The 15,675-nt window shown below is 34.1% G+C and overlaps 1 protein-coding gene across 1 annotated transcript in view; it reads left to right on the forward strand.

The window, feature by feature from the left end:
• LOC136976272 (protein dachsous-like) overlaps positions 1-3,366 on the forward strand; it is a 101,249-nt gene extending 97,883 nt beyond the window's left edge. The window contains 1 exon segment of the mRNA XM_067271498.1: positions 102-3,366. Within this exon segment, the coding sequence (XP_067127599.1) occupies positions 102-2,432 (2,331 nt within the window). The 3' untranslated portion in view covers positions 2,433-3,366.
• The last annotated feature ends 12,309 nt before the right edge of the window (positions 3,367-15,675 follow it).

Below are 15,675 nucleotides of genomic sequence, written 5' to 3' on the forward strand. Positions count from 1 at the left end.
TGATAATTAAATATAAAATATTTATTTTTCTATAGATTATATATCTAATTACTAATATCTTGTTTTTTATACAAATTGTAATTAGATTTTATATTTTTCAGGTAATCGCAATGGATAGAGGTACACCTTCTCTTAATTCATCTGCAGACGTTTATATTTATGTTGATGATGTAAATGATAATCCACCGCAGTTTAATCAAAGTAAATATGAAGCATCTGTGTCAGAACTTGCAGCTGTAGGAACGAGAGTTCTTAGAGTTACAGCTAATGACAGAGATGAAGGACAATTTTCACAAATAGTTTATGATATCACTTCTGGAAATGATGATGATAAGTTTTTTCTTAATGCACAGTCTGGTGATATAAGTATTAAAGAATTACTGGATTATGATTCCATCCCAGAATACAGATTTATTATTCGAGCAACAGATAATGATCCTCTAAGACCTCTATCTGCATTGACAAGTGTGGTTTTAAAAATTTTAGATGAAAATGATAATTCACCACATTTTCCTCTTACAAGTTACAAAGAAGTTGTGGAAGAAAATGCCCCAGTCGGATCATCAGTATTTGTTGCTCGTGCTATTGACGGAGACCGTGGAATATATGGAAAATTAAATTATTCAGTTATGGATGGTGATGGTAGAGATAAATTTGTAATTGATCCTGTGACTGGTATTGTTACGACGATGATTGTATTTGATTATGAGTCAAAGAATAAGTATTTTTTTAATCTCTTGGCAATGGATGCTGGAGGCAAATATGCTAGTGTACAAGTACAAGTTGATATTGAAAGTAAGGATGAATATCCTCCAGAATTTTCTCAAAGTTCATATCATTTTACAGTTCCTGGTGATGCTCCTACAGGATATGTTGTTGGAAGTGTTCATGCTATTGACCGTGATGAAGGTGTTGATGGAAGAATTATTTATCAGTTAAGAAATATTCAGACTAATTTTGCAATCAATAGTACTACAGGAATAATAATAGTGAAAAGTGCTTTCCATTACGATATGTTTAAACAACATCATAGGGATGCAAATAATCATGAAGTATCATTAGTAGTATTAGCAAGCAGTGGCCATCCAAGTTCTTTAAGTAGTCATGTTGTCATTGAAATAATAATTGATTTTTCATTAAATTCAACTAGACTTGGTGCACCCGAAGAACGTGTTGGAGCCAGTTTACCTGCTTGGGGTTTAGGAGTTGTTATTGCTTTGGCAATTCTAGCTATTGTTTTATTGACTATGATTGTTGTTTTACGAATGCGCACTAAAAGAAATGCTAAACCTGCAGTAGTACAAGGCTTTGTGAGTTCCTTTGATTCTATAGATTTGCATCATCCTCCTTCAAGTTCAGCAAGTATATCACAATTTCCACCACATTATAGTGATATATCTCAGTACGATCCTACAGAAAGTGGACAACATGTAAATGGTGCAACATCGGAAGTATCTGACCAATCACATTCTGCTTCTAGTGGACGAGGTTCTGCCGAAGACGGAGAAGATGTGGAAGATGAAGAAATACGAATGATCAATGAAGGTCCACTTATGCAACAGCAGAAACTGCAAAGATTGGGAATACATCGTGACGATGATAATATGTCTGACATATCTGTTCATAATACTCAAGAATATTTAGCTAGATTGGGGATCAATTCAAATCAATTAGAACAAAGAAACTGTCAAGAATACAGTAAAATGTCTAGTGCTCACAGTGTAGAAAGTATGCATATGTTTGATGAGGAGGGTGGGGGAGAAGGGGATGGTATGGATATTAGTAATCTTATATACACCAAATTAAATGAAGTTGGTGCTGAAGAAAACGATGCCATTATGGATGGAACTAGAGCATTTGGATTTGGTGATGAAGGTGAACCATCCATGACTGGTTCATTGAGCTCAATAGTTCACAGTGAAGAAGAACTTACTGGAAGTTATAACTGGGATTATCTCTTGGATTGGGGTCCACAATATCAACCATTAGCACATGTGTTTGCAGAAATTGCAAGGCTAAAGGATGATAATATACCTTTATCCTATTCTTCTAATCCTCCCAAAACATTACATCCTCAGGTAAAAACTGTTCCACCACCATTAATTACTAATGTGGCACCAAGGTCTATAGCACCTATAGCATTAAGTTCTGGACACACTAGTCAGGTGACTTCTTTCCCCACACTACCTCGCTCTCCAATTGGTCACGAAAGTACTTTTTCCTCTCCTGCCATGTCTCCAAGTTTTTCACCTGCACTTTCCCCACTTGCAACAAGATCCCCATCTATATCGCCACTCGTGTCCCCAGGTGTATGTAGACCAAGTGCTGTGCAGTTGGCCGGATCAACTACTCCTCATCACACAAGACCTCAGCGTTCCTCAACTCATGCTACAGCAGCATCATCTGGGTCAGAAACTGAATTACAAATATAAGCACAAAATATTAAATGTGTGTCCTGCAACTGCTCTATTTATTGCAGTCAACTATTGTAAATTTGAAAAGTCAGGACATGCAATTTTATATACTTATGTATGTGATGTGTATATGTGTGTACATGTGCGTATGTGTGTGTGCATGTGTATACATATGAATTTATTGTAAATAATAGATGTTGTACATTAAATTTGTTTTAGGAAAGCTTTTCTTAAATAGAAGGCCAAATTCCAAAGATTGTTTATATTATAAAAACTTGCTTACAATAATCATATCCATTAAAATTTTCTGCCATAAATTAAAGCATAAATAAAGATGCCAAAAACAATTTTAAAAACTGATTTCCTTAAACAGCCAAGTTATTTGTTTTTAATGTTTCCATTTACGAGGATTTTAATATACAATTCATTGAAATGAGGCAATGTTTTCATTTGTTTGAAGTGTGTTTTGTGATGTATAATTCCAGCCAAATATTATTGCAGTTTACAAAATATTTTATTCTGAACAGTCTATATTTAATAATTGTTGTTTATCATATGAAGTATTGTTTTTTATATATAGTTTTATTCCTCATGGAATTTTTAATATTGAATCTACAGAAAAAAATGAAAATGCAATAATCGTCTTAATTCAGACTGTCTCCAGTTTACGTTTTGTTAAATACTAAATTTTGTTAACAACCATTTTTGTATTAAATTTATTTTTAAAATTTTTTATATATTGTAAATTCTTTTTAATATTAATGAACTGTTCAGATTGATAATACTTATGCATTAACCTGTTCATTCTACAAACAGATGTGCATTATATTGAATTGCATATTTTTACAATTTTCATGATGGCCTAATTGGGACCAATTTACAATTGTGTTGCCAAGTTTTTTTTTATAAAATGTATATAATAACTGTGAATAAATCATCCTTTTTTAAAAAATGTTTGATGTTTTTCTCTCAGACTTGATACCAAATAAATTTTATATTAAGTGAGTAAATGGATAGGCCTATCTCAAGAAGTAGATAAACATTATATATTAAACATATGGTTTTTAGGAGGAGGAAGCCAAATTATTCACCACGATCCCGTGGAAAAATGGGACAATGGAATAGGGTCTACATCTTATAACTTCAATATAGAAGTTTGTTAATTTTATAAAAATAAACATTTACTGCCGTTTATTGTTATATTGCTACTGTTGGTTAATTATGTATATAGTAGTATAGAAAAAGGACTGGATGATGAAGCGGTTAAGATGTCAGCCTCCCACTGTAAGTATCCCGACAGGTGGAAAACTCCAGGAATCTTTTGGGTCCATCCGGATGTGCGGGGCCCGTGTCTAACCAGTCGGCCACCCCATTGTGGGCCTGGTGGAGCCCGTAATGGGCTTGCTAAAAATAGGCCCTCTTAATGACCACAGAGCGGAGAGTTTACAAAAGTATAGAAAAAAATTATTTTACTTTACGAAGTGTTAATGAAAACAGTAATCAAGAACGAAAGTGTTTCATTTCAAATTACAAATGTTATCAAAATATGAATAAACGTTTACTATAAGCAGAACAACACTTATAACCAGCTGTCACCTTGTTATACCAGGTGTTGAAAGTATAACAAGTATCGACACTTCCATATAAACAGTTTCTTATTGTATGCAGGACACTTGCACATAAATTGTTTTTAGCTGGTCTGCAATGTACCATATCTCTTACACAATATATTATTTCGGTGAGAAATTGACACCATTTTGTTCACGACGCGTTTTAGGGTCTTAATAGCCAATTATTTCTAACACGACTGGATTTCAACAAATCTAACCAAGCTTGGCCAAACATATAACACATAGGAAAGATGGATGGGAGGCTGACATAGTCTCTCTTGGAACGACTCAGGGCTGGTTTTGTAGGTATGCAGTGCGTGCGTGCACGCTGGCAGCATATAGTGCACTAAAAAAATATAATTTTTTATACTGTAAATATAATAATCAACTGGCTCCTGCCGGTCATTATCTAACTCCTTTCGGGGGAGACCTTTTAGAATGATGTGTAGTTAATCGGAACATGCCGCCCCTAAGCTTACTATTATTTGGTCTTGAGTTTCGTGTATCGAACTCCGTTCTCGAGATTAAGGAAGGACAAACATTCGAACAGACGACAGCGGGAATTTATAGGTTTTAAATTTTTTCAAATTGTAGCCCAATTTAAATAAAAAGAGGTGCGAACCAACGTTGTTAATTTAAATAAATTTTTATATACTCATATTCATATACTAAATGAGAAATATTTCATTTTAGTTTGCAGCTTCTATTTCATGGTGGCGCAGAAAGGCGCCTATTATCAACGGGGAAATTTGATTTGAATAAAATTAAAATTAATATATATCAAATATTTTAATGGATTTTTTTACCCCCTGTCAACTACATGAAACTATCGATAGTACGCTCTCGTGGGTTTTGAATTTACTCGCGATCAGCATTGATAGGGACGGTCAAATATGTGTAGCACGCAGGCGGCTAACAGACGAAACCATGTCCTGGTGGCGTCGACAAGAAAAAGAATTCTACTTGCGGGTCAACATCCGCCTCCCACATATTGTAGTATTTTCCATTATCAGAAATTGCTTCAACCACAGATACCGTGAGAAACTAAATTCATTCCACATTAAATAAATGTTGTAAAAACTGAAACATGAGTAGTGTTGCCACCTTTACAGAATCGCTGACCCGGACGGCAGGTCAGGTTTGTTCGAACAGAAGTTCCTGACGCATGCGCAATGTCATTTTACAATGCGAAGAATAAAGTGCATGTCGGTTCTAAATCAGTTACAGTTAGGGACTTGCGTAGGAGTAATGTATGTAACTTAAATTAAGAAAGAAAGAACAGATAATCTAGCTCCATAGAAGACGTGTATGGACGTACAAAAAAAAAAAAAAAAACTGTCAAGAGGCAGGTTATGCGTCACACGTCGGCGTAAACAGCGTAACATGGCGGAATGGAAGATGAGTCTTTCGCTGTTCAAATGGTGTAAATTTATCAAAACGTTTGCAAGAACTTTGGTTTATCGTAATTTCACAATTTCTACGAAATCCCCGTACAAAATTAATAGTTCGCCCGGACACTGAGTCAATTCCCGGACTGTCCGGGTGAAAACCGGACGGGTGGTAACACTAAACATGAGAAATAATTTCCTCAGGCTACAAAGTATTAATTAATCATACCATTTGTCTTGGTTCCAAGGGTGATCACCTTAAGCAGGTCCAAATGTATTTGTATTTTCATATAAAATTTCAAATTATATGTCTGCAAAGACTTCAACCAAGTACCTGGTATGAGTTTATTTAACATTAACTAAATATCTGACCAAAAATATGCTTTTTCCGAAATTCGTTAAATTTTTATTAAAAAATTAGTTTATTTTTACTTAAAATTTATTACTTTAAATAAATAAATTATTAATTCTCGCTATATTCATTAGCATTAAGATAATTGAAGGGGCAGGATCAGGGCCGGATTTACCAATCCAGGGACCCTGGGCACAAATTCGGTGGGGCCCCCTTTAAGAGTAGGCAGATTTGATGATTTAGAAAATTTACACAAAACACTGTATTTTTAACTAGCTTTCAACCAGGAAGTTGTAAGTTTCATTTAAAAATAAGAATATTGTAAACACATATATTTTATTGTGTAAAACTAATTATTTTCATTTAATCGAAAAATACCTAAGAGGGAGAAATAGGGGAAAAAAATTATGTTTAAACATAGTTTTGTGGGGGCCCTGGGCACCGGACCCAATTGTCCTTATGTAAATCCGGCCCTGGGCAGGATTAACTATATACAGGGTTCCTACTCAGGGTTTGTTTTAAATTCCATGACATTCCCTGACCAACGTTGTACAACTTCTCGGACAGTACAGCACATTGACGAAATAAAACAGAATACGACTTACTATGCAAATATGCTATTGCTTCTTTGACCTTTCCGTCAGTTATTTTTTCTAATTAACAGTTACATAATTTATATAATTAAAATTAAAAATAAAATGTTTTATTAAATTAATCCACAACCATAAATGTAGGTGGCTTTGAAAAAATAAAAAGCCATTATTTATGGATTCATGTAGAAAAGTATATATTTATTGAATTTATCTCTTAAGAAATTTCCTGAACTTTATAAAATATTAATAAACGGGGTAGAAAGATCAGAAATTATTTTTATAACAAAATCACATAACAGATGGCGCCACACACGATTGTATTTATTATATCGTAGTTAAAAACACAAAAGTTATTTTCTAAATAAAATCTCACAACAGCCGAGAAAGTTGCGCAACTCGTTGCCGGGTTTTTTCACTATAAAAAGAAAATGAAATCGTTCGTTTCGAGCAGTAGGCCCATCATTTTTCTCCATTTCCGTACAAGAACAACTATAATATTTTGATTCCTTGGTGTAGAATGCTTACACGATATTTTCTTTGTGGCAGGTAAACTCATAAAGTTCGTATATTTAATATATAAGTCACTTTAATTAACGTTTACGTAACTAAACTATAACGCGCATATTTCGTATAACCAAGGTCCGATGAGGTCAAGTAACCGCTTTTAAAATGGCGTCGGATAAACGAAATATTACGAAATTTAGTAAAGATTGCGCTGTCGGTCAATCGGAGAATACTGGACGAACGAGAGGAATGATTTGTTCTAGTTTTGGGGGTGGCGAGGTAAAGATGACGTTCGATTATAGAAAATCTTGCTTCTAACCCCTTGTGGAGAATGGAAACGGAAGGCGGAGGGTGGTAGGGAGTCTCTCGATCCCAATCCGTCGTCATTCGAGGGATAGAAACGTAAAAAATGCAGATATTTAGCCTTAAAATTCAAAAAGAATCCATTACGTCGATCGCATTCGAATTCGTTATGTGCTTTCTAATCTCCCATAGAAACGGCAACAATTGTCGTTTCTATTGTTGCAACACGATTTTGCGTCACTTTGCACGTTTTTCGCTTGCCGAACGGACGTGTGCGCTCTTTGCTCCTGTTTTCGCTGTGTTTTTTGCCTTTTTTCAGTGTTCTTTGCTACTCGAACGTGGTTTTAAGAAGACTTTTGGACGCCGACATTACACCAGGTAAGATTTTAATTAGAATTTAGCTAGCTGTAAGATTTTATTTTCGTTTCGTTTAGTCCAACTTTCGGAGACGACATCGGCCGACTCAGACTGCATATTTGCGTTTAAATCTCGTGAATTACCATCCGAAACGACTTTTAAACCAGCCGCCACGTTGGAAAGCGACCGAAGCGCTGAAAACGGATTAATTATTTGCTCATTTTCGTAATTAATTTATTTATATTTTATAAACGCGGTCAAAGAATAAGGATTCTTTATAGAAATTCAATTAAAAATGATTTAATACTAACTTTAAATACGAATTTTAACTAAAATACACCCTGGTAACATTGATGGACGGAGACCGTATTCTGAAGCATGGGATGTTCCTTCGACAGGTCAAAAATTTCGCCCTTTGACCTCCGACTTCTCCATGCAATTTATGTATTAGTTACAACGCTTTTCAATAGAATTAAATTGTCTGCAAACACATCTAATACAGTACTAATACACTTAACAGTTATCTAGACAGAATTCTTTTCCTTAGTCTCTTTCCACAAGGCGGTCTTTTCTGAGTGCAGTCGATCTTCCACACTTACGTAACCCTCTGCCAATGCTTTGTGCCACTTAAACGTTCGTGTCCCGAATGGCGAGTTTCGCTTCTTCGTACGTTTGTCTTGTGTTTTGGTCGACTCGTTCGCAATTTCTTTGCACGAAACCCTTTTAAATGCGTTTATGTGACGTACACGTTAGGGTAAATTGCTCTAGAACGAAACACTTGTTACGACTTGGGCTCGAGTGCCTTTTCCTCATGGCTACGTGCGGCGTGTCTTTAATTTACTGTCGTACAAATACAAATTACACGTAATAGAGTTTCTTCGTTCCGGGTCGGTCGTCTCTACTGCAAATACAGTTGGAACGTTCTAGCAATTTCCGGTAGGATCTAACGCGAGCTATCCGAATTTCGATTCGTCGTGTACTTTTTCTGCGTTAAGTATATCCGAATCCAATTAATATATATATTTTCTTTCTTTACAGAATGAAGGACTGGCGGTTTTGGCAGTGGCTGCGGCCCAGGAAGATGAAGAAGTGTGAAGGGCGTTCTCCTTCCGCAATGGATGAAGAGAGGGCCTTTTCCCCTTTTGAGCGGGGAGAGGAACTCTCTTCCATCAATTGCGGAAGGGGTTCTTTCTTCACGGGATCGACTTCAGGAATAGAAGGTGTCGACAGCATTCTCTGTTCCGCGTTGAACGGAGAGGAGGCATTTCGCTGTTCGGACTTGTTCCGAAAAAGTGAAATGTCTCCATGTCGACGACATCATCTTTGCCGCATTGGGAGGAGAGGAATGTTTCGATTATTCCTCCCTTTTCCAACGAGTGGGATCCTCTCGTTCGGTGTGGGCAAGGATGCAAAGGAAAAAGCGTCGCTTCGCAAGAGATGTGAACGACTTTTTCCTTTGCTATTTCTGAAGTATCATTTAAATTTAAGGTTTTAGTTTCAATTTAGTAACGTAGTATAAGAAGGCAAGAGGTTTTTTTTTACTGTTTTTTCCTCTTGTCGTACTAACATTTAAACTAAAACCTTAAATTTAATTCTTACCGGATTAGACACTTTTCACCCGGACTCGACACCTTTTCCCGGACGTGACCCACGGACTTGTCTCCCGAACGTGACACTCGGTCGACGACAACGGATTTGCCTCTCGATTGTGACCACTCGGATGCGACACGTTTACTCGTCGCACGCGACATTCGGCCGACCTTTCTTCCCAAACAGCTGTTATGAGGATTGAGCTTTCGGTTAGGGTTAGGTTAGGCTAGGCTTGGTCAGGTCCTTCGCTCTTCTCATAACACTTTTCGGGAAGAAAGACTGTTTGATAAAGGTAATAATGTTGGCCTTAGGTAATAAATTAACTTCTCGCTTTCTCACTGTCTTTGTGTTTTCTAGGAACATTTGGGAGGGGGATAAGAATTTCCCTCCCCAACTTTACCACGAAGAGGACGAAGCGTCCGTTTATCGTACAAGCGAATATTTGCCGAAATATCCGATGGTAAGAACTCTTTCATTTTATTTCTCTACATTTCTTATTCTGGTATCGTAATTTACTGTTTTTCTGTTTTTAGACATGCCGAAAGATGTTCTTCGATCACACACATACACACACGGACACAACATCACTGTACGCGAAGATATATACCGTTTAACCTTTACTCGAATTCTCACACTCGTGCGTCAAGCGCCACGTCAAGCGCCTCGTTCTCTGTAATTCGACACAATGAAACAACCCGAACACTCGCTTCCCACAAATCCAACTCCTGGGTCCTCGTCCCAGGAAGTGGAAACGCCAATTTTAAAGATTAAAGGACTTTAAATTGGCGGCCGAAGGGGCTCTGGTAGTCACACATCTTGCATGGATTAAATGGAATTTCACACATTCGCATCAATAATCGCTTTGTGATGAATTTTTTTGTTTATACCAAATTATGTTATGAAAACTAGAATAGTCGTGTATAACTCAAAACTAATAGAAGGGCAGTGAAAAAATTATTTAGTTAAATTAGTTCAAAGAAAATAATTAATATCCAAAGTAAAACATTCGAGTAAAACATATTGCGCCAAGTAAAAATGATGGCACCCGACCGAAATGAGAGTCAAATTGTTTCTTAGGAGCTTCTCTTTCGTAAAAATAAGCTTGGCGGTTCGAAACGAAACCGTAAGCCTGTACTTTCCAGTAGAGATTTCACAACTAACTACAAGTGTTCAGCGGTTGTTTTGGGCTACAAATTAATAAAAGCTATTTCCTCAAATTATAGAGCACGTCGCTTGAAATACGCATAACATTTTGCTATGAAACTGCCTGTATGCGTTAATATTTGATATCTAAATTTATCGAAGTGTCCGCTTTTTTAAGAAGTTTCTTTAAATACTAATTAAGTCCTAGCAATCGCTTACATAAGCGAAATTTTTTTCATACATTTATATTTAATATATTAGCTTATATATTAGGACTCGGCGACCTATGGCACGCGGAACAATTTTCAGTGGCACTCTGAATAGAAATGTAGTAAAAGGTATATTTTAATAATTAATTATACATTTAAATGGAAGTCATATATCAGTGTAGGCCGTGACCCCTTGAAAACTACGAATCTCTTGTATATTTATATTACAACGCATGTGTTTACGCTCCATGTTATCATTTGCCTGTTTTGCATGCGCTTTACATGTAAGAACATAATTCGATTAATAGAGAGGTTTCGGCCCAGGAGAAGTTTCCATCTCTAAAACGTGAACGTCAAACGTTGAGCGCCGCCATCTTGTAAGCCTAGAAGTTTGACAGTGGTCATTGGAATCAGGTTCGACGTTTCCAAACACCTTTGTCAAACTTCTAGACTTATAAGATGGCGGCGATCAACGTTCGACGTTCACGTTTTAGAGATGAAAACTTCAGTCACATCTCCTTTAATATATATATATATATATATATATATATATATATATATATATGTCGCAGGTTATGATAAAAGTGGGCATTTGGCCAAATCCCTAAGGGAGATGATTAATTTACCGAAGATGTTAAAATGACAATTCTGTAGAGTCATTTTTTTTTTAAATAAGTGATTTGATCAAATCCCTGTACTACTTCAGTAAAAAGATAATGTACTGTTAATAGAATCAAAAACAAGCAGTTGACAGCGAAGTAAAACTACATTGTGTTGTTTGCGGAACAGAATCTACTGGAGCCCATTCATGCGACATTTGTAAAAATCCAGTACACGCAATTTGTGGAAATAGCGTGGGAGAAGAAGGATATGGATCGAAAATATTATACTACTTATGCCAAAAAGAAAAAAAAAATTATAGATCAAAGGAAATATGCCGCAAAATACCTAAAAATATCAGCTAAAAAAATGGAAGATTTTTCATTGAAGAAATTTAAGGACGTGTTAGTTGATTTCACAGTTTTAGTTGATGTACTGTACCTAAGGTAGATAGAGGTCCGTTAGATGGAAATAATATTACGGGGATAGTATTAGATTAAAAAACGGTTTATACCAAAGTGGTACTTCAGCTGGCATTATAAAAGATTGGCTTCCTAGAAACGCTCTTCAAATAGCTACAACCACATTTACCGAAACCGTCCCACAGATAAAGCTAAGTTTGCAGAGAAATTGCTAGAAAATTATCTTTATTCCAAAGTCAAGGGTTTAAGAAATGCTCCTGCGAAAAATCCAAGGTACAATGAAAAACAAATAGATTTGCCTGTAAAAAAATAACGTTTTCTGTAACTCCAGGTGCCACAAATCTACAGCGTGTTTCAATAAAAATAAATATACTTGGCGTTATCTCTATCTTTTCATACTTCTTACTTTTTTGATTCGTTTTTGTAATTTCACGAAACCAGTTTAGAGATTTGATCAAATCACTTCATTTAATTAGGGAAATGTCATTATCGAACCTTTATTTTAACATCTTCAGTAAATTGATCATCTCCCTTGACCAAATCCCCACTTTTATCATATCCCTGCGACTTTTTTAGCTGTATTATCCACATCTATAACTATCTATTCTATATATATAAAATAAATATTTATAGATGTGGATAATATTATATTGTCTTTATAGGCATTTTTATACATGAAATACAGCTAAAAAAAGTTAAAAAAGGGTTTTGTCAAATATTTTCCACAGATAGGTGAAATTTTTTTGCGGTTGAAAAACACTAGTATTTCAATTTTTCAAATAAAAAACATCCAACAACGAGTTGCATAACTTTCCCGACCAAACTTTAAAATTGTGTATGTGGCACCACCTGTTATATTTTAAAAACTTTCATATCGCAAATTACAGTATTTTAAAACGGCAAAAAGCTTAATTTTGAGAGTAGAGATTAGTTATATATATATATAAATTGTGAGTGCTAATAAAGAGTAAAATCTTTATTTAACCCGACTCTTTAAAATATTACAGTTAAGCGTAATTAAACGCTATAACGAAACAACGTCAAGCGAGGACTGACTTTACTGTACTGTACGTACAGTACCTAAAAAATTTAAAGAATGTCGTAATTATGACATTAAATAAGGACAAACTAACTTTATTTTTTTACTTTATATAACAATAATAATTAGTTATTTCTCATAAAGTACGCGTATTAAAATATTGTAATTAATATCTATCAAATCTGCTAATACGCCATATATTTTCGTTCACACTACAATCCGTTCCATGCTTTCGTTTATTTATTTTTTGCTTCTCCCATCTTGTTAACCGTTGGTCTTAGTAACACAACTGTGCAATAAGAATTTTTTATCTAATTGGCTGTTGACCTGAAAATTTCTTAACTAATAAATAGCTTAACTTACGCATATAGTAGGCCTACACACGACGCCATTTTGGAACCCTTGTTCATAGCTATCGAACATTAACGGTTCTGTTATCGATACATCACACAGCACTATCGTGGAGTGAAAGTAACTCGAACTACGAATGTGGTTTATTCTTTATATCAGTGAAAAAAGTTAAATTTATTCCGTAAATAGTTACTCTTGTATTTAAACTGACTAGTACAATCATTCCTAAATAAAGTAAATCTGTGTACAATTTGTGCAAAGTTCATTTAAATATACTGTGTTTCTACATATTCTGTATATTGGTCATTTTATTAATTATATTTATTATATAAATTTTATTATTTATAGAGAAATTTTTGTGAAATAATTTTCTAAAAAAAAAACAAATTTCAAAAAGTAGCATTCATTTTAATTTTATTTATTGTAGGTAGAAAAAATGAAATGGAAACGGTTTATGTAACTGAAAAGAATTTTATTAATTCAGATTTTGTTTTAAAAAATTAAGTTCATTTTAGTTTTGAACTAATTATGTACTGTACTTGTACCGTACAATAGCATTGATTTACTCCTATTTATTGTTTTGCACATATAAATAATTGGACCACAATTTGAAAAAATTGTAGACTTATAAATTCTCATTGTCGTCCGTCCGTCCGTCCGCCCGTCTTCCCTTAATCTCGAGAACGGAGTTAGATAGATAAAAGACGAGATAGACATGAAAACCTTAGGAGCAAGAGGCCCCACTTAATTGTATTCGAACTTCCGATGCAAACCGGAAGTCACGTTATTTTAATTCCCCTGAAAGCAGTTAATAAAATTTCAAAGTGAATAAACAATACGTTTCTTAGCATATTATATGTTCATTATGAAATCAAGTTTCATACGATAACCAGTACTTGCTGGAATTCTTTTTCATATCATCAAATTATAGAAAAATATCGTTCAATATACAATATATATATATATATATATAGCATGTTTGATTTTAAAAATAAAGGTAAAAACTGATTACAATGAAAATGATACGCTTTGACATCAGCGGCTAGCACCAGAACGATGCGAATCAGTCACTTTATAAATCGAAGTTTAAGAGTCAAGATCAACATAAGTAAACGTATTGTTTACATAATAACTCTTGGGTTTCTTCTGTTTTGAAGTTTAATAACACGACAATACAAAAATATTACATTTTTGAGTCCTTTCATCCAATTTCACACCAACCACAGAAGTAACAGTCACAGTAACTCGAAGAAAAACTTCGTTAAAAGACAATTAATAGCAGAAAAAACGTATTATGTTTTAATAAATTAATGCGGTAGATTTAGGCTAATTAAATTTGATAAATTGTTTAATATATTTTTTTAATACACCAAACGAATTTTAATATACCGTATCTATTCTCAAACACATGCATGAACGTTTAATACGTATTAACAAATATAAATATAGCCTAATTTCATAAGCATTTATACAATTTCAATGAAAAATACAGATAATTCACAAAAAAAAAAAAAAAAAAAAAAATGAATTTATGGTAATTCGAATGAATAAAATACAGAAAGGATTCAAGTAATTTTGAAAACAAGTCAGACATTTTATTTCATTCCATTTATAGTAAAGTTACTTTTGCTACGTACAGTATATTCTAAACTAACTAACATGTAAAAAGTACAAATAACACGTTTTAAAATGTAGCAGAAACAATTGCACGATATAATAACAGTTTCTAAAACTTAATGATTCTTATTTAACAACATTTGAGGTTATTTTAAATGCCATCGTAAGTAGGTTATATCGACTTCGTGGAAACTTAATTTAAACTGAACTTTAATGCTCTCTCGACTAGTATAATCAGTTCCTGTTTAAAAGTGAGAACCAAGATGTACTGTACATATAATGATTTATACACTCAAACCTGTTTTTATGCGGTCTTTTTTTCTGCGATTTTTTATATGTGCAATGTGTTTTGTGCAATTATTTTTGTGCAGTATACCAATTTGATTGAAATTCATATACCGCACACAAAAAATCACACAAAACAAATCGCACAAATAAAAATTCGCACAAAAATAGACCGCACAAAAACAGGTTTGAGTGTATAACCCCCTTTAATAAAACTTTCCTTTATTATATAGCCTATACGATCAGGATCTTCGTGAGGGGAAGCTGGGGATTTCTATCAATATAAAATTAATGTTATTTTTTACGAACAGAAAATAAAAGAGTGATTTTTATTAATAAAAAACCATTCTGCATATTTTATTTGTTAAAAAGCAAAACACAAAAGTCTAAAGAGCCGGTTAAGAGGCAAGACGACCCGCTCTATTCCTGAGAACCCATACCAGCTCTGGAAGACTCTGTATACGATAGAGTATATGAACATAAATACTGGCTTGTTAATTTACATTACTCCATATTTAAATTATTTTTCTGAATCTTAATGTTTTATTACCTTTCATTACAAAGAGGGTCTGGGCCTCCTGATTTCTCGTGGTTATGCCAGTGGCTATCACAACTTTTAAAATAACTTCATATGATGTTAACAGTTTTTAAACTAATGATTCTGATTTATTATCTAAAACGATTGTTTTTATTAACGTTTTAAATGTGTTATCTATATATTTGTTTATTTTATTTATCTAGTTAAGAATGTATCTATGTAATTTTTACTATAAATGAAATCAAACGAACAGCACGAAATGTTTCATTATTAAGATGACCGTTTTCATAATTGCTTATACAGCAATATGTAGATAATTATATTTAGTTTCGTTAATATTAACGTTCAGGACATTAGTTT

Source organism: Centruroides vittatus, unplaced genomic scaffold (genome assembly GCF_030686945.1).
Source record: "Centruroides vittatus isolate TY-2023 unplaced genomic scaffold, ASM3068694v2 contig_4, whole genome shotgun sequence".
NCBI lineage: Eukaryota > Metazoa > Arthropoda > Arachnida > Scorpiones > Buthidae > Centruroides > Centruroides vittatus.